This window comes from Tasmannia lanceolata, unplaced genomic scaffold, assembly GCF_043159265.1.
Source record: "Tasmannia lanceolata isolate RefF3 unplaced genomic scaffold, GAP_Taslan_0.1 ptg000019l, whole genome shotgun sequence".
Lineage (NCBI taxonomy): Eukaryota > Viridiplantae > Streptophyta > Magnoliopsida > Canellales > Winteraceae > Tasmannia > Tasmannia lanceolata.
In genome coordinates, this window is record NW_027518696.1 from 11086158 (window position 1) to 11108920 (window position 22763).

At 39.4% G+C, this 22763-nt stretch overlaps 1 protein-coding gene across 2 annotated transcripts in view; it reads right to left on the minus strand.

The window, feature by feature from the left end:
- DPD1 (Polynucleotidyl transferase, ribonuclease H-like superfamily protein) overlaps nucleotides 1-21943 on the minus strand; it is a 31028-nt gene extending 9085 nt beyond the window's left edge. For both annotated transcript variants that reach the window (XM_077362990.1, XM_077362989.1), the window contains exons 1-2: nucleotides 20922-21943; nucleotides 2319-3012 (exon numbers count right to left, since the gene is read on the minus strand). In XM_077362990.1, coding sequence (XP_077219105.1) covers nucleotides 2319-2920 — 602 coding nt within the window. In that variant the 5' untranslated portion in view covers nucleotides 2921-3012; nucleotides 20922-21943. The remainder of the gene's footprint in view (nucleotides 1-2318; nucleotides 3013-20921) is intronic.
- Nucleotides 21944-22763: the final 820 nt, after the last annotated feature.

Genomic DNA, 22763 nt, shown 5'->3' on the forward strand with positions numbered 1-22763 from the left:
ATTCTGCAGATAATGAACTAAGTGCAAAATTTTCGCCTTGAACTGTCATTCTCAGGTGACACTTAGCTTAGCTGGAATTTTAGGATGCCAATTGGATCAGCTTCCATCCACTTATTTAGGCCTGCCTCTTGGGGTGGGTAGACCTAAGAAACCAACATGGGACCCCATTGTGGAAAGGATTGAAAAAAGATCAGACACGTGGAAGAGGAATCTAATGCCACGGGGCAGTAGAGTTACTCTCATCAAGGCGGTCCTGGGTAACATTCCCATCTACCATCTTTCTTTAAATGTCCTATGAACGTCGTGGATAGAATAGAACAGATTCAGAGAAGATTCCTTTGGGAGGATAAGATGACAAGAAAGGCATTCCTCTCGTGAAGTGGGAGAAAGTATTCAAGACCATGACGGGGTGGTTTGGGAATAAGAAGAATAAGGGAGGTAAATCTTGCACTTCAGGGAAAGTGGCTTTGGATATTTGGGGAAGAGCAATAGCAGTTATGGGCCAAAGTGATAGCTAGTAAGTATGTGGCAAATTCAGGCCATTGGGAATCGGAAGACAGATTTAGAAAGCAAGAGGTTACTGTTTGGTGAGATGTTTTTTTCGACACAAGTTTAACAAAGGTACAAGATTCAGGGTTTACTCTGGTAATCATATCAGGTTTTGGCATGAGGCTTGGTGTTTCCCTTCCCATTAAAAGCCCTCTTTCCAGGATTGTATGAAGTAGCAGTGAATAAAAGGGCGAGCCTTGGCGCAACGGTAAGGTTGCTCCATTGTGACCTGGTGGTCATGGGTTCGAGTCACTAAAACAGCCTCTCTGCAGAGCAGGGGTAAGGCTGAGTACATCTAGCCCTCCCCAGACCTCGCAATGGCGGGAGCCTCGTGCACTGGGCCGCACTTTTAGCAATGAATAAGGAGGCTTTAGTGAAAGATTGTTTTGAAAGAAGAGGGGACGGGGTGCTATGGAGACCAAGTTTTAGAAGAAACTTCTTTGACAGGGAAATTGCAGCGGTGGGGAGGCTTCTTGAGTTGTTAGAGGTATGCTACATGAAGATGAATTGGGCGGATAAAAGGATATGGATCAGGGACTCCACTGGGGGGTTTTCGGTCAAATCATTCTACAACCAACTTGTGTTGTGGTTTGTGCACTCCATAGAAGCTAAAGTGTGGAGAATTCAAGCTCCTCCAATAGTATGCACCTTCGGCTAGGCAACATGTCAGAAGCGGATTCAAATGATTGACTTCCTTCGGAAATGCGAGATGTGGATAGTGGACCATTGTTCATTGTGCATAGAAGTAGGGGAGTCGATTGACCATATTTTCATTCATTGTAAGGTAGTCAGGGAGGATTGGATTGGTATTCTATCCAGATTTTGTATGACTTGGGTATTCCCATCCAACCTTTTGGATCATCTGGAAGGTTAGTCGGCGGTACCATGGAAGAAAAAAGAAAAAGTGCTCTGGAACGTTTCCCTCTTAGCAACTCTATGGGTCCTATGGAAAGAAAGGAACTTTAGAGTCTTTGAAGGAGTCACTAAGTCCCCTCACTTCCTCTTTATTAAAGTGATAGCACTGAGGCGAGAATCCTTCCTTCCTTTCGGTTCGTTTCGGCTTTTCTATGGGAGGGTTGGAGGGAGGTGTGCTTCAGTGTACATAGGCCTCCATTGATTGTTCAAGATTGGGAGGCCCCAACGAATGGGATGCTAAAACTAAACTTTGATGGTTCTAGAATGGGGAACCCAGGTCCAGCAGGCATCGGGGGTCTCCTACGAGACTGAAGTGGTGATGTGATTTGGGCCTTTTTAGGGCCTATCGGGATAGCGGACGAAAGCGAGGAGGAGGTTAGAGCCGTCCATCAGGAAATTAAGTACTTAAACGAAGACTGGTTGGATAAGGTGATAGTTGAGGGAGACTCCATGAATGTCATTCGTTGGCTCAATGGGTCAATTGGCCCTCCTTGGAGATTCGCCCAGTTCTTTGACAAGATTCAAGACAGGGTGGAGCTAGGGATGGTGTGGGGAAGCAAGGGTTGGAGATGTTTGATTTTCTTTCTCCCTAACTTGTGCTCCTTTATTGTATCCTCATTATGTCTTTCTTGTGGCTTCTCCTTGTACCTTCTAGTTGACCATCTCAGTCCTCCGTTTTCGTTTTGAATGAAATTTGCATCCATTCAAATAAATAAATAAATGCCCTTGTAACAAGTTGAGAAGAAACTGAACTATATATCAACGAAATCAATTATTGGGAAGGTCTTTTACTTGATGGATAAGAAGCACAAGAGATGTAAGCCTGGAACTACATAATTTTACAAGAAACATACCTCGGAACATCAGATCTGTTGACCATATGAGTGCTAATTCCATGAATCTTTGCATTTGGCACAGTTCGTTCAGGATTGACAAGAGTCTGGAATGTACTGTTCTTGCCCCCAAGAAGATCTTGAAGTGCAAACTCAATAATTCTGTCAGTGTGTCGGCTAAACCCGGTAGTTTCAATATCAAAAACAAAAATTGTCAACGACCGGTCACAATCTCTGCCATATGCAACCTTCTGTTGAACATCGTCGTTCTGAATACTTTTAAATTCAAAAAAGTCTGATTTTTTAACATTCAACTTCGTTGTTCTTCTAACTGTTCCATCAAAAACTTCCAGATTGATGTTGCATGGTTTATTGCTCCATTGTTTTTTACTCCTTCCTTCTACTTTTGTTGACAGAGGTCGCAGGTTGCAACTGCCTGTAGAGAGTACTCTTCCAGAAGTCCAACAGGTACTGAGTCTGAGCAAATTAAAATTATGAGTGTTTCTTAAATGATGAGAACTCTCAGACAAAATACCAGCAAAGGACATTGTTGGAAGCAACAGATTTCCTTTCAGAAAAATCTGGATTCTGTATCTAGGCTCTTGCAATACTGAAAAGCGCATGTAGCCAGTGCTCCACTGGTTGTTGGCAAACTAAAACGGCATAAAGTTCCCAAGCAAAAAAGGCTTTGCATCAAATGGGCTGTTGGTAATGTCTGAAACAACAAATATCAGCATATTAATTGAATTCCAAATAAAAGAGTAGCTGGTATGCAAAGCTATTCCGTTTCAGCTATAGACTTTCAAATGACAAGGAAAAACCTAGTAGTATTTTAAGCAGACGTATTGGGGGTAAAAGATGTACAGGACTTCTGAACTTCTGTTAGATTATAACATCAACCAAAATTCTGCAAATAAAGGGATTCTCAAAATTATAATGCCAAACATAATCTGTAATGCAGAAATAAATAACTAACCAGAAGTGGGTAGTATTGTCGGGAAAGATTCTAGAGAATCCAAGTGCTAGGCATTGTATTAATGATGTCAGATGTCAGTAAGACGTGCGAGCGTGAGTGCGCACGTGCGTGTGTGTCTATATAATCAAGAAATATAACAGAAGGAACAAGAGCAAAACAGTCAATTCCAAAATGTAAAGGGACAAAAGAGTCGATTCTAAACTTTCGTTTAGAAGTTCCAAGATGAGACAGGACCTACATGGGAGTTAGATGGTAAATGGAGGTATAATAGTCACTTAAGTCATTGGCGGTATTAAAGCCACTTTAGATTCTTTTTCTTTTAAGTCACTTAAGTGGTGATAGTTATAAAGATGGGGCCCATCATTCCTATGACTTGTTTAAGTAGGGAGAGTTTATTTCCATAGTGTTTGGGGACATGTCTTATTTTTGTGGGTTTATAAGTGGGATTCTTTTTATTTTTAATGAAAAGTGGGATCCTTATCAGCCCAATTTGTTGGGGAGCGTTTATTTCCATAGATTTTCTAATTGGGATCCTTATAAACCCAATTCCTTATTATTTTATTTATTTTTAATTTTATTATTTATTTAGACATTCATAAAAATATGTGGGGATGTTCAACAAGTTGGGTTTTAAGTCAAGAGGGCCCACAAATTGGAGTTTTAAGGCATTGGAAGTCTCTAGAATTCATGAGGTGTGTGTGTGTGTGTGTGTGTGTGTGTGTGTGTGTGTGTGTGTGTGTAATGGTAAGAATGAAAAAAGTAAACCCCTTGCTTTCACAACCTTTGATGGAATGCCCAAGGTAGAGCTCGGTATGATGCCTTCGTAGTTCTATCTTCTTCTCTTTCTCTCCTTCTCATAATTCCTACGCATCTTGTTATTGTCATTCCAAGAATTCAACTTCCCGTTAGATTTTATTTGGGTTTTTTTTATTACATTAAAGATTAAAGACATACAATTGAAGCCCTAGATTGATTTAATTTGAGTGGTTTCCACTTGATTTGTAAAGCTTACTGATCCAAGCAAATATAGTTGTACATAGAGCAACTGCCGCATACAGAATTAAGCATTACTACTAAACAAAGAAATCACTACTCTAGGATTCATATCTGGAACTAAGTGCATGGAATTTGATTCATAAAAGCAATTAGTAACATGACTCAACATCCCAATTCCCAACACACACACACCCCTCTCCCACACCACAATACTGACACTGATCTTTGGTCACAACATAATGAAGGGAATAAACACTAAAATATCAAAATTGTGAACAGCTTCTGGATCGACCCATATCAGTAATGATGGTAATCAGCAAGAAGCAGAGGCTAGCCATATATATATATATATATATATATATAGAGAGAGAGAGAGAGAGAGAGAAAACGGTTCCTACACATATGTGTAGAGAGTTCTCTACACACTAGCTTAAAATACAGTGGGGGCCCACATTGTTTGGGTGATCCAAGCCATCCATTTTAAAGGCCCTCACATAGATAGGGTGTCTACAAAAAATCAGATCCATAGGATCATCCCAACCTACGATTTGTGGAGGTAAAATGGATGTCTTTAAACCTTCACAAATTAGTCCATTTTTTGCCTCCACAGTTTGAATGGTTAGGATGATCCTATGGATCTGATTTTTTATGGACACCCTATCTATGTGAGGGCCTTAAAAATGAATGGTTTGGATCACCCAAATAATGTGACCCCCACTGTATTTTAAGCTAGTGTATAGATAACTTATCTACACATATGTGTAGGAACCGTTTTCTCATATATATATATATATATATTGAATCTGAAAGGTAATATAGATGCATGCATGTATCTATGTATATACATACATATTGCCTTGCTTAAATGGTTTGCATATGCTTGTATGGGGTCTACACGCACGACCTTAGTCCTTATAGGTGGAATTTTTTTTATTTTTTTTTAATGATAACCTTATAGGTGAATTTTGTTTCGGACAAAACGATTCATATCGGTAAGGGAATTGGTACAAAACATACAAACGAAACACTCCGGTAAAAATTTCATTCCGTATTGGGTCGTTTCGTTCCAATACGAAACCAAACCAGGAGTTAATGCTAAGTTAGAGTTATGGAGAACTACTTTGGAATCCAAAGGTTTTAGATTGAGCAGAGTATATAGAGTGCAACTTTAGTGATGTAAGGAAGCGGGGCGAGGATGTAGTAAATATGACTGGACAGGAGGTACCTAAGAGGGATATCTTTCTCTATCTTGGTTCAATCTTACATAAGGAAGGAAAGAGTGAAGAGGATGTTAACCACAGAATAAGAGCAGGTTGGTTGAAGTGGAAGTATGCTTCAGGATTCTGTGCGACCGTAAAATACCTACCAAGTTGAAGGGAAAGTTTTATAAGACAGTTGTGAGGCCAGCCATGCTGTAGAGCTCAGAATGTTGGGCCACCATCAAGTAGCATGTGCATAAGATGAGTGTAGTGGAGATGCGAATGCTTAGATGGATGTGCGACCACACAAGGTTAGATAGAATTAAAAATGAAGACATCCGTAAAATGGTGGGGGTGGCACCAATTGAGGAGAAGATGAGAGAGCACCGCTTAAGATGGTTTGGGCATATCCGATTCCAACATAGGCCTTTGGATGCTCCAATGAGAAGAAAGGACTCGTGCCAAGTTGATGGAGTAAAAAGAGGAAGGGGCAGACCGAAAACAACTTGGGTAGAAACAGTGAGGAAAGACTTGATGGCCAGGAACATAACAAAGACCATGACCTTGGATAGGAGAGAATGGAAGAAAATGATCCACGTAGACGAACCCAACTAGCGTCAGGATTAGACTTAGTCAATTTGAGCCGGGTAGACTCTTTCACCTTCTTCGTGAAGATTTTCTAAAGGATTCATTAGCCGACCCCAACTAGTTTGGGACAAAGGCTTAGTTGAGTTGAGTTGAGTTGATTATTGGGTCGTTTCGTTCCGATTCTCCCAATTCATGTTTCGTTGGAAATCTTTTAAAAAAAAAAAAATTACCGCAATGCCCCTTAATGGCTATTTTTTCTTTTTGACTGTTTTGCCCTTATTTTCTCCCTTTTTTACTGTTTTATAGCCTTTTGAAGGATAAAGTGCATCTCTTTGCCTCCCCAAACAAAAAAAAAGACAGCAAAACCCCAACTATTAGCGACCCCATTAGTCTAGAATAAATCACACATTAAGTTTTGAGTTAAGCTCATTAGAAATTATTCATTTTTGTACTAGGGATTAACAGAGGAAGATAACAATTACTAGCAACCCATTAGTCTAGAGAATCTTGACGTCTTAATGTATTGGATAGCAAAGGATGATCCCGTTGTTTTCACTATAGAGGATTTAGGTTGGCAAAAAGTGGAAGAACCTACTGGTATTGGTACTACGAACGACAAAGATGAGGATGTCGATCCTGATAATGTTTGAAGAGTTGTCGCCTGTCGGTGTTGATAATGAGGGGTATCATCTAATTGAGTATGATGATCCAGCTTATGAAATCCCCTAGAAGGAGATTGCTTATGTTTAAGAGATGAGATGTGTTACTTACGTTTAAGATATGAGATGTGATCTGTGAGAAATTTAAACAAATCAATCTTCATTTCATATGTAATATTTATAGTTACCACTTAGCATTTTGTATGATTATTTTTTCTTAGTTCCGATGATGTATGGTAATAAATTTGATGTTTTAAGTAATAAAATGCGTCTTTCGTTAAATTTAGTTGGTATAATGAGTTTAATATTTTTTAAAAATTTATTTGATTTTTAATTATTAAAAATTTTATGATCGTAGCACCTTTTTCCAAAACAAAACCCCAAAATGGCCGAAACACCAAAACGTCCCGACCCACTGATCAAAGCGAAACACCAAACGAAGCGGTATTGACAACTAAGTGTATTACATTTACACATCAAACTTGCAAGATAAATGTGCAAATTAAGAACTCTCCACCTTGAAGCTTGAAGCATTGATAAACTTGAGGAAATAGTAAATTGGCCTGACTATTACAAAAATGTTGGACACGACTACCCACAAATTTGACATGTGTGAACTTTAAATCCAGCCCTCCCCAGACCCCGCAATGGCGGTAGCCTCGTGCACTGGGACGCCCTTTTTTGAACTTTAAATCCAGATTTCAAAGGTAGAGTCCAGGTATTTCTGCTCGCACATAGTAAAAATAGTTCCAAATGTGCTACCAAACGTGGAGAAATAAAAATATGTAACGAATTGCTACCATCACTCAAACTCAGTTTCGGATAAAACCTCATAGCCAAAGAAATAAAAGAACATAAACAACCTTGAGAATGTGACAAGCATAAATCAACACAACAGTGACTGTGACAAAAACTGCCCAAAGGCCCATGCTGTGAAACCTCATAAGAGAACCCTAACAACTTTAGGCATGGCCTAACTGTAAAAATGTTTCTTCCAAAACTCAACAAGACCCTTGTCACATAGGTAAGAAACACAACAATATTTATTTTCTTATCGACAGATCAAGTAATTATTTCCTAATGATTCATGTGAACAAAAGCGCAAATTACTGGGAAAACTAAAAATAACTTATTGAATACAGAACAATTATTCTTATCACGGATAAAGACTAGAGCATGACCCCTCCAAATTACAACATCAACTCAGTATCATGTGGCTAGTGGGCATATTAGAGCAGCTCATTACAATCATAAATATATTCGGGCTCTGAAAATAGAATGTGCAATCATGTGTCAAACATTGAAAATGTGTTTTTTTTTTTTTTTTAATATTAATAGATTGAAGAAGGGAACCGAGAAGGTTCACAAAATACAAAGAGAAGAAAAAGGCAAATACAATTTACGGAGGGAGATAATCAAACCACTCTAAACTAGCCCTGCTAACCCCCGATTTAGCTAGAAAATCTGATTCGCCGTTTGCCGATCTCCGAAAATGTGTTATTCAATAATTTATGTGCTTAAACTGCCCCATAACCGTATACTGAGAACTCACATTTACTTCCATTTCCTATAATCACATACTGACTTTTATCATAGTCACTACCCAAAAAAGCATATAAAACAATTCCAATCTGGCCCTAATTGATAACGAGAGTTCCATGGAAATACCTAGGGATTCAATTGGATAGTGAAAACCCATTTCTATTAAGGTAAAATCTTTCATTAATATGGTTTGCAGGGGAGAGGGATAAAGAGAGGAGTGCGAAGAGATAAGAGGACAAGGCTTCAGAAGGGGATAAAAGGAGGAGAAAATAACGGAAGAGTGGGGAAAATGGCATCAAAATAGGAGAATGGACCCCCAAAATGCGGATCATGAACGTCTCCCACGCACACAAGGGTAAACTAACAATCTCTCCTCTTGGTCAAAACTAGACATTAGGCTATTTCACCTCAACCTATTTACATTGTGTTCCAACAAATAAATGGTTTAGATCATCTCATGATGGGGCCGTACAGTTTTTAAATAAAAAAATGGACAATAGGTTTCTGTTAGGGGGTGCAACTCAGGTCGCGCAGTTCGGTTTTTCCAAAACCCTACCCAACCCGAGAATTATATAGGGATGGGTCGGGTGGGGTCTAATTTTTTACAGGAGAATCTAAGATTCGTAAACCCAGCCCTACCCAAGATAGTTTCTCAGGTTGGGTCAGGTCGGGTTTTTATTTTTCAGCGTAGGATAGTGACTAATTTTAAAGATTGTAGGAAAAAAAACAAACCTTCACACCAAAAATCTCTAAATATATGTCATCAAATGTATAAATTTAAGTACACTATATTTTCACATAACAGACATGATCACCTCAATGAAAACAATTGTATCAATATATTGGAAAATAATTTTCTATGTTATTCAAGAGATATTTAAGAGTGGCCATATATGTGAAAAAAGTCTTTTTGTAATTCAAACTTACAATGGGGTGTTTTTAGTCATTATATGTTTGTCCTTCTTTGAGACTTGCTTTATGCTTTTGGGCTTCTCATTCAAATTATTTGAGCTTCCCTCCAAAAGGACTAAAGTCATGAGAAAACTTTAGTCCTAGATGGGAAGTGTGAGAGGATGAGAGTGGCCATATATATACTCTCACTCTCTTAGCCTTGTGAATGAGCAAGAGGTCATGGGGATCCTATGCGCACGGATCGCCCACTTGGGTCCGGCGGGCTTTTGGTCTTACCACACACGCGCGCCGCCAGGCCTGGCGCAACTCGGCCAGCCGCGCACATGGGCCCAAGGCCTTTTCTTTTTCTATTATTTTCTTTTTCTTTTTCTTTTAACAGTTCAAGAGTTTATTTATTTTGTTTTAACTATTTTTACCGTTTGAGATTCCTTAATCGTGGTTTAGTGACCGTTTGGGAAACGTCTCTCACGCACTAAAAGAGTGCGACGTTTTACCCTAACGTGTCGATTGATTTTCTATAAAATCGGTTTTAGAGAAAACAGAAAGATATCCTTAACGGATTCTTCTTCTACTCTCTTTCTTCTCTGGTCTTCTCTCTGGTTTTCTGATCAAGGCTTTTGGCACATATACGCGAGTTCTTAGGCATCCAGGCTGCGTGAGTGCACACCCTGGAGCAAGAGTTGTAGTATCCTGGAGGCATACGCCGAGACGCCCGTATGCACCATTGATTTGTCATACTGGGGGCGAGATTTGCCTTAAGGACAGCGAAGATCCTTCGTGCCTCAACTCGATAAGTGGTCTAACTATTTCTCTGTTTGATTACAATTGATTCTTGCAGAATAACTACTGTTGATTTCTGCCTTCTCAAATTAAGGTAATCTCGAATCCTAAATTACAGATTTGCACATCATTTTTATAACAATCTTAAGGCAAAACTTTCTCGGTCTGTGATCTGTAATTTTGGAATTTTGACTTCTGAAAATTAATCATTATGGCTTCCCAAACCGAAAGACCGGAAAAATTTGACAGATCGGATTTTGGTAGATAGCAAGAAAAGATGCGATTCTTTCTGAACCTAGATTACATCTTGAAACAATCAGAACCTTAGAAAATGAGGAAGAACCTGCTAGAACCCATCTCACTAAGAATGTAAAAGAGATAATTATCTCTGCAAAGGGCATATTCTGAGTTGTCTTAGCAATCAGTTGTTTGACGTATTTTTTTAGAATTGAGTCTGCCAAAGAGTTGTGGGAAACTCTACAGCAGAAATATCTAGTCGAAGCAGTGGGTTCAAAGAAACATCTCATTGGAAAATATTTTCGATATCAGATGATAGACGGTAAATCTATTATGGATCAAGTGAATGAGATCCAGTTGATTGTTTCTGACATACTTGCTAGAGGGATCAAGATAGAAGAACAGATCCAAATTGGTGCAATTATTGAAAAACTACCACCTTCATGGGAGAAATTCCAAGACACATTATTGCATGACAGAAATGATTTTTCTCTTCAAGACTTGTTTGTTTACCTTAGAACTGAAGAGGAAAATCGTTTCAGAAAACAGAAATCTAAGTCCTATGAGTTGAACTCTAAGGCAAATCTCACTGAATCTTCATCTGGAAAGAAAAACTCTTCCAAACCTAGGCCTGGATCAGGAAAAGGTCATTTCAAGAAAAACAATACGAATTTCAAGAAGAAGAAGGGTAACTGCTTTTTGTGTGGAAAAGCAGGTCACTATGCTAAAAATTGTCGGAAAAATGATAAGAAGAAAGACCCTGAAGGAAACAATGCACCTCAGGCTAATGTGGTTGAAGATCAATATCTATCGGCCGTAGTATCTGAAGTGAACCTGGTTAGTAACGTGAAGGACTGGTGGGGGGACACTGGTGCCACCAAACACATCTGTAGTGACAGAAGTGTATTTTCTTCCTACGAGCTTGTAAGGGATGGAGAGCAGCTTTTCATGAGAAACTCGTCATCTGCTGTGGCGGGTAAAGGAACAGTGTTGTTGAAGCTTACATCTGGAAAAGTTCTGAAGCTCTGTGATGTCCTTCATGTATCAGATATAAGAAAGAATCTGGTGTCTGGGTCACTTCTGATCAAGAAAGGTTTTAAACTGGTGTTTGAAGCTGATAAATTTGTAATCACTAAGTGCGTGTTTGGCGTACCGTTTAAAACACCGTTTGGCGTTTGAAACACCGTTTCGGGGCCAAATGGCCGTTTGGGAGTGTTTGGGTGCGCAGCCACCGTTTGAAACACCGTTTTGAACCCTCAAAACAGCGTCTTGCAAAACGCTGTTTTGAACGGAGTTTTTGGGCTGTGGATTTTTACATGTTTGCCCTCACCAAAACCCATTTTTACGTATATGCTTGCGATTTTATGCGTTACGTCAAATACCAACAAAGTGGGGATGTTAATATCATTCTTGATGACACAAATTTGTTAAATTGTTAATATTTAATTCAAAACAAGGGGCTACTGATATCATTATATGATCACTTAATTTTGATTTTTTAAAAACAAAAGAATTAAAAGAAACCCTAGTTTCTTACTTTCTTCATCTACTTTGCAAAGTTGCAAACCCTCTCACGCCTCACTGCCTCAGCGCCTCCACTCGTCCGTCAAATCAGGCATATCCAGCCGTCAAGAAGAAGGAGAAGAACCCCAAAGGTATAGCCATTTTTTTTTGGCAATGATGTTTAATTTTAGTAGTGTTTGAATGAGATCCTAATAACCTTTTAATATTGGGCCTAATGAGAGGTTACATTGAGGCCAACCAAACAATGCCCTTTTTGGTCATTTTACCACTAAAACTCTGTTTTGGGGCATTTGCAACCAAACACACAATACTTCCCTTTGCCGTTTAATATGCCGTTTTGATCTGGCCAACCAAACATGAAAACGCCGTTTGGCAAAACACCGTTTTGCAAAACGGCGTTTTAAACGTTATTTCAGACGGTACGCCAAACACACCCTAAGAGTAATGAATTTGTGGAAAAGGGTTATTCCAGTAAGGGTTAATTCAAACTGAATGTAACTGAGAACATTATGAATAAAGCTTCTTCTTCTGCTGCTTATATTATTGATTCTTCTTGTTTATGGCATGGTAGACTAGGTCATGTTAACTATGCATCTTTAAAGAAAATGATGACCATAGAACTACTTCCTAAAAGTGATCAAGTGGTAGATAAATGTGAAGTATGTGTGCAATCAAAGTACTCTAAGAAGCCTTTTCACAAAGTAGAAGAAAGAAAAACAGCATTATTAAGTTTAATTCACAGTGATGTATGTGACTTAAACAATGTTTTAACTAGAGGAGGTAAAAGGTATTTCATTACATTTATAGATGATTTCTCTAGATATTGTATTGTTTATCTTATTAGAAACAAAGATGAATCTCTTGATAAATTCATTACATATAAAACTGAAGTAGAAAATCAATTAGAAAAGAAGATCAAAATTTTAAGATCTGATAGAGGTGGTGAATACACCTCTAATGCTTTTAGTGAATTTTGTGAAAACCATGGCATAATCCATCAAGTTACTACACCATAATCTCCACAGCAAAATGGAGTTGTTGAACGTAAAAACAGAACTCTAATGAACATGGTAAACTCTATGTTAGGAAGTTCAGGATTACCTCAAAATTTATGAGGAGATGCTCTTCTCTCTGCTTGTTATGTTCTGAACAAGATACCTTTTAAAGATTCTGACAAAACTCCTTACGAGTTATGGAAGAATAGAAAATCTTATTTTAAATACCTTAAAGTGTGGGGGTGCTTAGCTAAAGTTAGGATTCCAGATCCTAAGAGTACTAAGTTAGGTCCTAAGACTGTAGATTGTGCATTAATTGGATATGCACAGAACAGTAGTGCATATAGGTTCTTGATTTATAGGTCAGATCATGTTGATATGCAACCTAACTCCATAATAGAATCCAGAGATGCTGAATTCTTTGAATCTATATTCCCTTATAAGACTAGTCTAAGTGAGAACACACTTAAAAGACCCATTGAATCTATAGATAAAAACCATCATGTGTCTGAAGAATCAGTAGAGCCTAGAAGAAGTAAAAGAGCAAGAATAGAGAAAAGACATATCTTGCCCTTTTACAAGATATGTCTTTTCTCTTCTAGAAGGAGATCCAAAGACATATAAAGAGGCAATGTCACTTCCAGATTCTTCATTCTGGAAAGAAGTTGTCAAGAATCTATTTTGAGTAATGAGACATGGATCTTGACAGATCTGCCGCCTAGTTGCAAACCTATTGGTTGGAAGTGAATTTTTAGGAAGAAATTAAAAACAGATGGAACTATAGATAAGTACAAAGCTAGACTAGTAGCTAAAGGGTTCAAGCAAAATGAATGAATGGACTTCTTTGACACTTATTCACCTGTAATCAGAATAACCACTATTAGAATCCTTATTGCCATAGCTGCAATCTATAACCTTGAAATCCATCAAATGGATGTCAAAACAGCATTTCTGAATGGTGAATTAGATGAAGAGATTTATATGGGTCAACCTGAAGGCTTTGTAATCCAAGGCCAAGAGCAAAAGGTGTGAAAACTTACAAAATCTCTATATGGTTTGAAACAAGCCCCAAAACAATAGCATGAGAAGTTTGACAGTGTGATGCTATCAAATGGATTCATAATAAATGAATCAGATAAATGTGTATACAGCAAATTTAGTGGGGATAGTGATGTTACTGTTTGTCTGTATGTAGATGATATGTTGATCATCGGAACAGACATAAGTGTAATTAAAGACACTAAGAATTTTTGATCAAATAATTTTGATATGAAAGATCTGGGAAAGGCAGATGTAATACTGAGTATCAAAATAAAAAGAAACCCAGAAGAAATAATTCTAACTCAGTCTCATTATGTAGAAAAAATATTAAGGAAGTTTCATCAATTTAATTGTAAACCTGTAGCTACCCCTTATGATTCTAGTATAACGTTATGTAAGAATAAAGGAAGTGGAGTAAATCCACTTGAATACTCTAGAGTTATAGGGAGTCTAATGTATTTAATGAACTGCACTAGGCCAGACATAGTCTATGCAGTGGGTAGACTCAGTAGCTATAACAGTAATCCTGGTAGTGATCACTGAGAAGCACTAATTAGAGTATTGAAATATCTTAAAGGAACCATAAAGTATGGTTTGCATTTTACTAAATATCATGTTGTACTAGAGGGGTATAGCGATGCCAATTGGGTATCTGGATTTAAAACCAAATCTATGAGTGGATATTTCTTCATTCCTGGATGTGTAGCGGTTTCTTGGAAGTCTACCAAGCAAACGTGTATACCCAAATCCACTATGGAGTCTGAGTTCATTGCTTTAGAGAAAGCAAGTGAGGAAACCGAATGGCTTAGAAACCTTCTGTCTGATATTCCACTTTGGAATAAACCAGTACTGGGTATTACAATCCACTGTGATTGTCAAGCTACTATTGGAAGAGCAGTGTGGACCCTGATCCCGAGGACGATGGCAAGGATCTTAGTTGTAAATTCCGTTTCGGTCGCCATTTCATTTTGGCCATCGAAATGGAATTTCGGTGGGATTTCGGTCATTTCGGTGCATTTCGATCGAAACTTTTCGTTCACACAAAAAATATATTAAAAAATATGAGAAAAATCCAAAAAAATATAAAATCAATAGAAAAATATGAAAAACTAATAAATAGTCCAAAATATGTGTCTCAAAAGCCATATTCATTACTTAAACACATAAAGTCTTACACAAGTCCAACTGATAGTCTGATACATAGAAAAACATAAAAAAAATAGATACATAAAAAAAAGAGATACATGAAAGTGAAACATAGACAATAGCTAGTAGCAACAACTCTCAGTCATCATAACCCGGATGATCATACTCAATGTCTTCTTCGTCGTCGTCGTCGTCGCCGCCGCCGTCATCACCACCTGGACCACCAGTAGGGACATCTTCTTCAAGAGGCATGAGAAAGTTGTCGTCGTCCCCGGCCCCAACCACAGCAGTAGGTGCTTCAAGATTTTCCCATCCAATGTCTTCCGGCGTGAATATGACATCTTCTTCTTCTGCAACACAATCCATCATGACATCCAGATGGTCTATGCTCAAAGGGTCACTAGTGGTAGATGATTTCCTCAACAAGTCCCTGAAAAGGAAAACATTAAGTTTAATGTCAAAGGTTAAACTTAAAAGCTTAAAGTGATGAGGAGAAAGTTGAAAACATTATATTACGTTGTATACCTTTCTCGAAACTTAAGATTGTAATGGACAAACACCAAGTCATCCAATCTCTGGTGCTCCAACCTATTTCTCTTTGCATAGTGAATGTGTTCGAAGGTGCTCCAATTCCTTTCACACCCAGTCGCACTGCAGGTCTGACTGAGGATTCTGATCGCAAAGGTCTGTAATTCTTCCACGTCACCTCCGAATTGATTCCACCATGCAACTGTAGAGTAACAGATAGTAAAGCATTATTTGTTGAGAAACTGAAAGTTAAAATGAATTATACTTAATTAAACAAACAACTCAAATATACCCGGTCCCAACTTCGTTCGGTTGCGGATTGCAAGCTTCATTCCAAACATACCCTTAGCCTCTCGATAATATTCAATCTGATTGGTGATGAGGTCTTGTGTACCTTCACTGTGCCTAGAGAAGGTAGGAGTGAAAAAGAGAGCAGGGTTAAGAAAATATCCTGCTGCATGGAGGGGACTGTGGAGTTGCCTATCCCATCTTTGGTCGATGATCCTCCAGATGGGATTGTAATCTGATTTTCTCTTCAACCTCTCCTTGATTTTCTCTTTGGCCTTATCCATGGCCTCATATAGGTAACTCATCGCCGGTTTGTCCTGCCGATCTACCAAACGCAGCACTCTCACTAAAGGCTCGCTGATATTTAGAATGTACTTGCATTGGTCCCAAAAATATTTATACAACACAGTACTAACTACCCCTTCACTCAGTGGGTGTTGGACAAACCTACTAGTACTATACTCATCAGACACAAACATCTGCTGAAGTGCTTTCCGATTCAACACCAAATTTTGTATGCTAATGAAATTTGTAGCAAATCTGGTTGCAGCAGGGCGGTACAACTCCTTCCCACCTGTGAACTTCTTCCTCATCAAATTCAAGAGGCTTCCATGGTTGTAGATGAACTTTGTAATCGTCCGAGCCCCCTCAATTGTGGTTGCTATGTGAGGAAATACAGTCGGTTTGCACAGATGCTCCAAGATGAGATCTAAGCAATGAGCTGCGTACGGAGTCCAGAAAAATGTACCAAACCCGGCTTCTAGTCTTTTCCCAGCAGCTTTGTAACTTGGCTCACTGTCAGTTACAAATCGCATCACATATTCCGGATTCACCTCTCCGACAATCTTTGCAAAGATATTGTATAATTCATCGGCATTCTTCACTATGCCAGACGATCAACAGATTTGAGGAATATGACTCATTTAGGGCAGTACACCAAAAAGTTGATTAAGGAACGTTGTTTGGTGTCTGTCCATCCATCTGCCATAATGCTACAGCCAGTGTATTTCCATGACATCTTAATCTCCTCCAAGTAGTTGTTTACCTCATCCACTGTATTCTTCAAAATGAGACCCCTTAAAGCATGATAAGTAGGTGCCTTATAACCCGAACCCACGGCATTCACAGCATCAAACATACGTTGCCAGAAAGGTGAATTGGCAATGTTGAAAGGGAGATTGGCATCGTAGCAAAGCAAGCCAAACGCCATGTCTGCTCTATCCATCGTTTCTTTAGTAGCCAAAGCACTTTTAATGCTTGGCTGGGCTCCAGGGGTTGTTCGTGGTGCAAAGAAATTCCTGATCCCTCCTGTGATTCACTTCTTCTTCCTTTTTGTACCACTCGGTTCTACAAGAACTTCCTTACCTCTTCGTTGAGGGACTTGAGGCAATTGTGTGCCAATGTCTTCTTCATCCTGCTCTTCTTCTTCGTCTGGTGTGCCATAAAAACCACCAACCTCTGCTCTGGATAGGCTCATCCTAGCCCTTTCTTTTCTCTTTGCATCTAAAAGTTGATTCATTCGATATTTTACATCTTCAGTCACTTTTTTGCATGATGCTACTTCACCAGGAACAACCGCTAAATGTTCTTTCAAGCGGGTTATACCTCCACCCGATATGACTTTGCCACAGAATATGCAAGTTACTTTATTTTTTTGACCCGGAACCAATGTACCGTAAGCCCATGCCGGGTCATCCGATCTAGCGGGTGCCGAACCAATAGAGGATGCTCCTGCAGAAGGTCCCGAGCCCGACCCACTCATTCTGAAATGAAGTAGAAGAAGGGGGAAAATGAATTAGAAGAAAGAAAATTGAAACAAATTACAAAAAAATGAAGTAGAAGGGGACAAATGAAGTAAGAAATAAAAGAAAGGAAATGGAAAGAAATAAAGAGAACCTTGAGGTTGAACTTGAGTTGAAGAGAAGAAGAAAAAATTAGCCTTCACTCACTTGAAATAAGCCTTTGGAAATAGTTCTTGATTTCTTGACTTATAGTGGTAAGTTGAATGTATGCCTTCCCTTTGCTCCAAAATTGACTTGGATTGAGTTGAAGAAGAGGGTAGACTTGTAAAAAATTTAGTAGAATAGATAATGTAAGTGAAAGTAGAGAAAGAAGGAGAGAAAGAAAGAGAATCACTTATGTGAAGGTGGAGGATAAGAAGATAGGGAAAAGGCTATTTATAGAGTTTTTAATTGATTGTGCATTTAAAAATGACTAAAATACCATTCCCAACAGCTATAAACGGTCACATTTTGAGGTTAAAATGGTCAAAAACCAAAAAGAACCTTTCCAGGGGCATTGTCGTAAATTCTGCAAAATCCAGTCAAACTAGCCTTTATTTTGAATTTCGTCCATTTCGTCTGAAATTTACCGAAATTTCGGACGAAACGAAATTTTGCAGATTTCGTTTCGTTTTCGTTCCGAAACGAAATGTTTCGTCCATTTCGGACGAAACGAAACGAAATTTATAACTATGGCGAGGATAGAAGATCCCCGTCAATCCTCTAAGATCTCCACAATGTGAAGAAGAGCTCTACCAAGGAACTCTCGAAATTGTGCCCTCACAGCATGAGTGACGATATAAATGAGATACCTCTTGATCCGTAGACAAAAGCCTTGAAACTAAGACGTACCTGAAACAAAGAAGAGTCGTCATCCAAGGAAGTCGGCCCTGGATCCCATGAAATACTTTGTTGCAACGGATAACCAGAGATACAAAAGTCTGTGCCTGATGACGAATGGGGAAGGTGTTAGGCGCCCCCAATTCGCCCAAATGCAAGCACATGGTCTCTTATGCCATTTATTATTAAGTTTAAAGAGTTTTGGGCGAAAATCATATGAAATTGGAACGAGTATCCCCGAGAAAACGTCTATCTAAGCATGCATGGCCCGGGAATGGGCAAAAGAAAATAAACATCCAAATCCTGACTCATCGCATCTAATCTTAACTCATCACATCTAGGAAAGCAGTAACATCCGCATGCACAGCTACAACTACGCAAGTAATATAGCAGATATGATAGGCAGGAAAGCAGTAAATAGCTACAGCTGAGCATATGACCCATGATAAGTAAGCAGATAAATGTTACAGCTAATCGTGTAAATAAGCATGTGAAACTGTACAAGAGATGAGCTAAAAGATGCTAGAAAATAATAATCAATCACATGCTAACAAAGTAAGCAAGCTGAAAGTAAACATACAAGGAACCAAAGACAAACACGCGATGACCTAAAAGATGCAAGAAAAAGGAAGAAATCGGGAAATCAACAGTATGCGAGGACCAGAAATGCCAGGGAAAAGAAAAAGGGACATGCGATAGGCTCAGGGGGGCGATTTTAAAACAATCAAGCCCAACGACCCTGATCCACTAAAGATCGGACAAGTCTCGCGGTCGTCATAGCCTATCATTGGGCTCAGCGAGGACAATCCCTATGAAGGGGTCACGCTATGTCGTCACCCATCCCAAAACCCGAGAAAACGTCGGAAAACCGATAAAACCGGAAAACCACGATGAAAATCGGAAATAAAATGAAAAAAGGACTCCAAGTGACCTGGTAATCACCATCCTTGCCCATTTTAAAAATATTTATTGAAAATGTTTGAAAGATTTTTTAAGAGATGTAAAAACGTTTATTGAAAATGTTTGACTGGACTTGGGATGACGGTCCCAAGCTGCCTACGTACCCTATGGAAAGGGATCAAGCCAACGTAGTTCGAAACAGCTTTTCGAAAAACGTTTTTGGTGTTTTTGATGTTTTTTTGTTTTTTATCCCTTTTGATTGAAAGGGGGTTCTGGCTCAGGAGGTTTCCGTCCGTCGTCGCCAAAACCCGACGATGTGTTCCTATGATCAAGGGAATCTCGAAACCAAAAAAGGATCCCAAGGAATGTAAGGAGAATGACTCTGAATGGAGAATAAACCCAAGGAAATGTCCCTATAATCGAAGGAATCCCGAAGCCCGAGTAGGATCCCTAGGAACATGAGGAGAGGGACCCCGAAGAAGAAGAAACCCCGAAACCTGTAAGCAATTATGATCACGAAAAGGAGGGACTTCCTAAGCCCCATGAGAAGTGACAAGACAAGAAATGAGACATGAAGGGCAAAGGAGTGGCTCAAGAAACATTTTGTCATCGCCATAGACCCGACAGGGAATTCTCGAAAATCGATGTGAATATCGAACACCAATGACAACCCCAAATTCTAATGAAGATTCAAAAAGTAACTGACAAAAGCCCGTAAGAAAGTACTACTCAATTCTAGGATAACCTGCATTACTGCTGCACAAGAAACACATGGTTTCATGAAAATAGGAGAGGGGAACATTATGTGCTACTATAGAGAACAGCAGTAATCTATGAGATAAATATATGAGAATAATTTTGATGGTCTCAAACGATAGCAAATCCAATATGGTTCACAATCTGAGATTTAAAAATGCAAAGTACCATCAAATTAATTCACAGCCACTTAACACGGGATCAAAGAAGGGCTCCATCTGTCTATTGTATTATAGGACAGTCCCACCCATGGCTCATTTAGCAATAACAGTAATTATAGCCGCATCATTTCTTATAAATCAGACAAGTAGGCAAATGATCTATCTTCAAACAAGGCATGTAATCCAAAATCAATCAGAATTACTTAGAAATATGAGATTGTAGAGGTCATGAACTATGATGGAGAAGAGGAAGGCTGCATAGTGCTCTTTAACTGAAACTCCATATTGCGTAAATGAAACACAAATCACGAGCCCAATGCAAAGGAGAAATGGGAATTCACGAACCAACATAACATATGTAGCTTGAATAGCCCTGTTGTACATCTTAAAGTCCAACACCAAGATGGAATTGGAATGGGAAACAGGGCTAATACCTTGTCTTCTCTGTTGGGATCCTACAACAACCAACATGCTTGCAAGCATTTGAAAATCATTCCTTACAACAGTCATTTTGGCACCAGATACTCTTCTCCCAATTAACTCAATGACATAGATCATTAGCAGTGTAGCTTATGATTATAGCATTAAATGTATCATTCCAAACAAAGCTTGAATATATAGAAAATCCTCGAGAGCAATTTCTTCCCCACATTCAAAATTCTAATGACCAGAAACTATTTTAAGAGATTATTTGAGATGCAACAACCCATTTCATGCAATTTTCCGGGGCATACTATCACTGATATTAGACACCAGAAACAGGGTGGAACATTACCTGTGCCGGACAGAACTGCAATCGTCAAGTGTTCGTCGGAGATTCAGTACCGGCATCGGAAATGATGGAAGAGAGGTTGACGGTGGAGCTCGGATAGGACGCAATAGATGCTGAAACAATAGGAAATGGGTTTTGATGGTGATGAAGTTCTCAAAAATGAAGAGACTCAAACCCTCTTCAAATTCTTCTTCTTCTCTATTGCAAGTGAACGGTCCAGATTGCCCCAAATTCTCCAACACTCCAGATCCTGATGGAATTGTCAGATTCCAGTGGGGTCGTTGGAGTTGCAGTGAGCCGCAACTTGCGGTGCTCGGACAAACATAAGGATGGTCGGATCTGGGGCTTGTGATGGAGGAGATGGGTTTGATGAGAAAATGAAATTGGGGTGGTGGAAATTAGAGGTCTGATGGTGAGGATGGTGTAGATGAGGTGGCTGATGAAGGAGGGGAGATGGGGCTGAGGTGGAAAAGAGGGTTTTAGATGGAGTTGAATCCAAGGGAAACAAAATGGTTATTGATGGTGGATATGGATGGAGAGGAAGATGATGGGGTCTGTGATGAACTTGGAGGTGAGAGATGGGGTTTTGAAGAAAAATATACGAGGGTTTAAAGGGAAGATGAAGGCTGGAAATGATGGGGGGTGATGGTGGAAATGAAAGGCGTTTTGAAGCTTTCGTGGGGGTGGAGTATATATGGTGGTCGTAGGTTGAAGATGATGGCCAGAGGTTGGTCGGAGGTTCCGGCAAGATTGCCGAAATCAATGGAGATGATGGTAGAGTGGTGTGGGTTGGTAGCAAGGGAAGGGTAGAGTGTTGCTGAGCTCGAAGAAGTGGTGGTGGTGGTGGTGGATGGGCGAGAGGAAGAGGATGGTTGGATCTCCGGCGCGAATGAGGTCTAAGAAAGGGGATCGTTCCTCTCTTGCTCTCCCTCCTCCTCTCTTGCTCTCCCTCTCTCTCTCTGTTTTTTCTCTCAAAATGGGAACGACTCCCGCTCCTCAAAATCAGATCCGATCCCCCTTTTCTATAATCCCTAACTTGGTTTTTATGAAAGGAAGTGATATTTCAACCCCTTTTCTCACACAGACAGCCCACTCTTAGTGTAGTTATAACTTCTTCTTTTTTCACCCTACCCGGGGGTGAGGTGAAAATGGGGTGTGATTATCTTTGCCAGAAATCATATTTTCACAGTCCTTTCTTTCCCTGAACAGCCCCCTCTAGTGTATATTTTGCCTTTTTTTTCATCTCTAAAAGAGGTGGCTCAGGTAAGAGAACAAGTCCCCAAGAAATGCTATATTCAGTCCCTTTTCTCTACTAGACAGCCCTCCTCATGTATATTTATAAGTACTCTTTTTCTCTACAGGGAGGTGACGGGGGTGAAAATGAGGTACAGACTCAAGAAGGAAATAATATATCCCACCCCTTTCCTCCCTTGGAACAGCCCCCCAACTAGTGCTTTTATCACTACTCCTTTTTTCCTACAAGGGAGATGACTCGGGTAGAATATGCAAGGAGCATTTGCCTCTTGTTGTTGCTGCAGTTAGGGTTGGTATTGGCACACCTGCTCTGGATATTTTACACCCCTGCTGCCTTACATAAAGGGAAGTGATATCGTTACAACCACTCTTTGATAATTGCAGTAACCTGCTTGTCTTTTCTTCTTCAATGAGCATGAAAATGTAATAACCTCTTGACAACAATTTAACACTAGAAGACGAGATAGGTTAGTGAGAATATCAAGAAGGGGTTGTCCAAACATCATTTGAACTTGTGGTTTCAAATAGGGAGTGTGCCAATATTAAAATGTGAGGGGCATTTTCGTAATTTTTACAAATTTTGGGGCATAT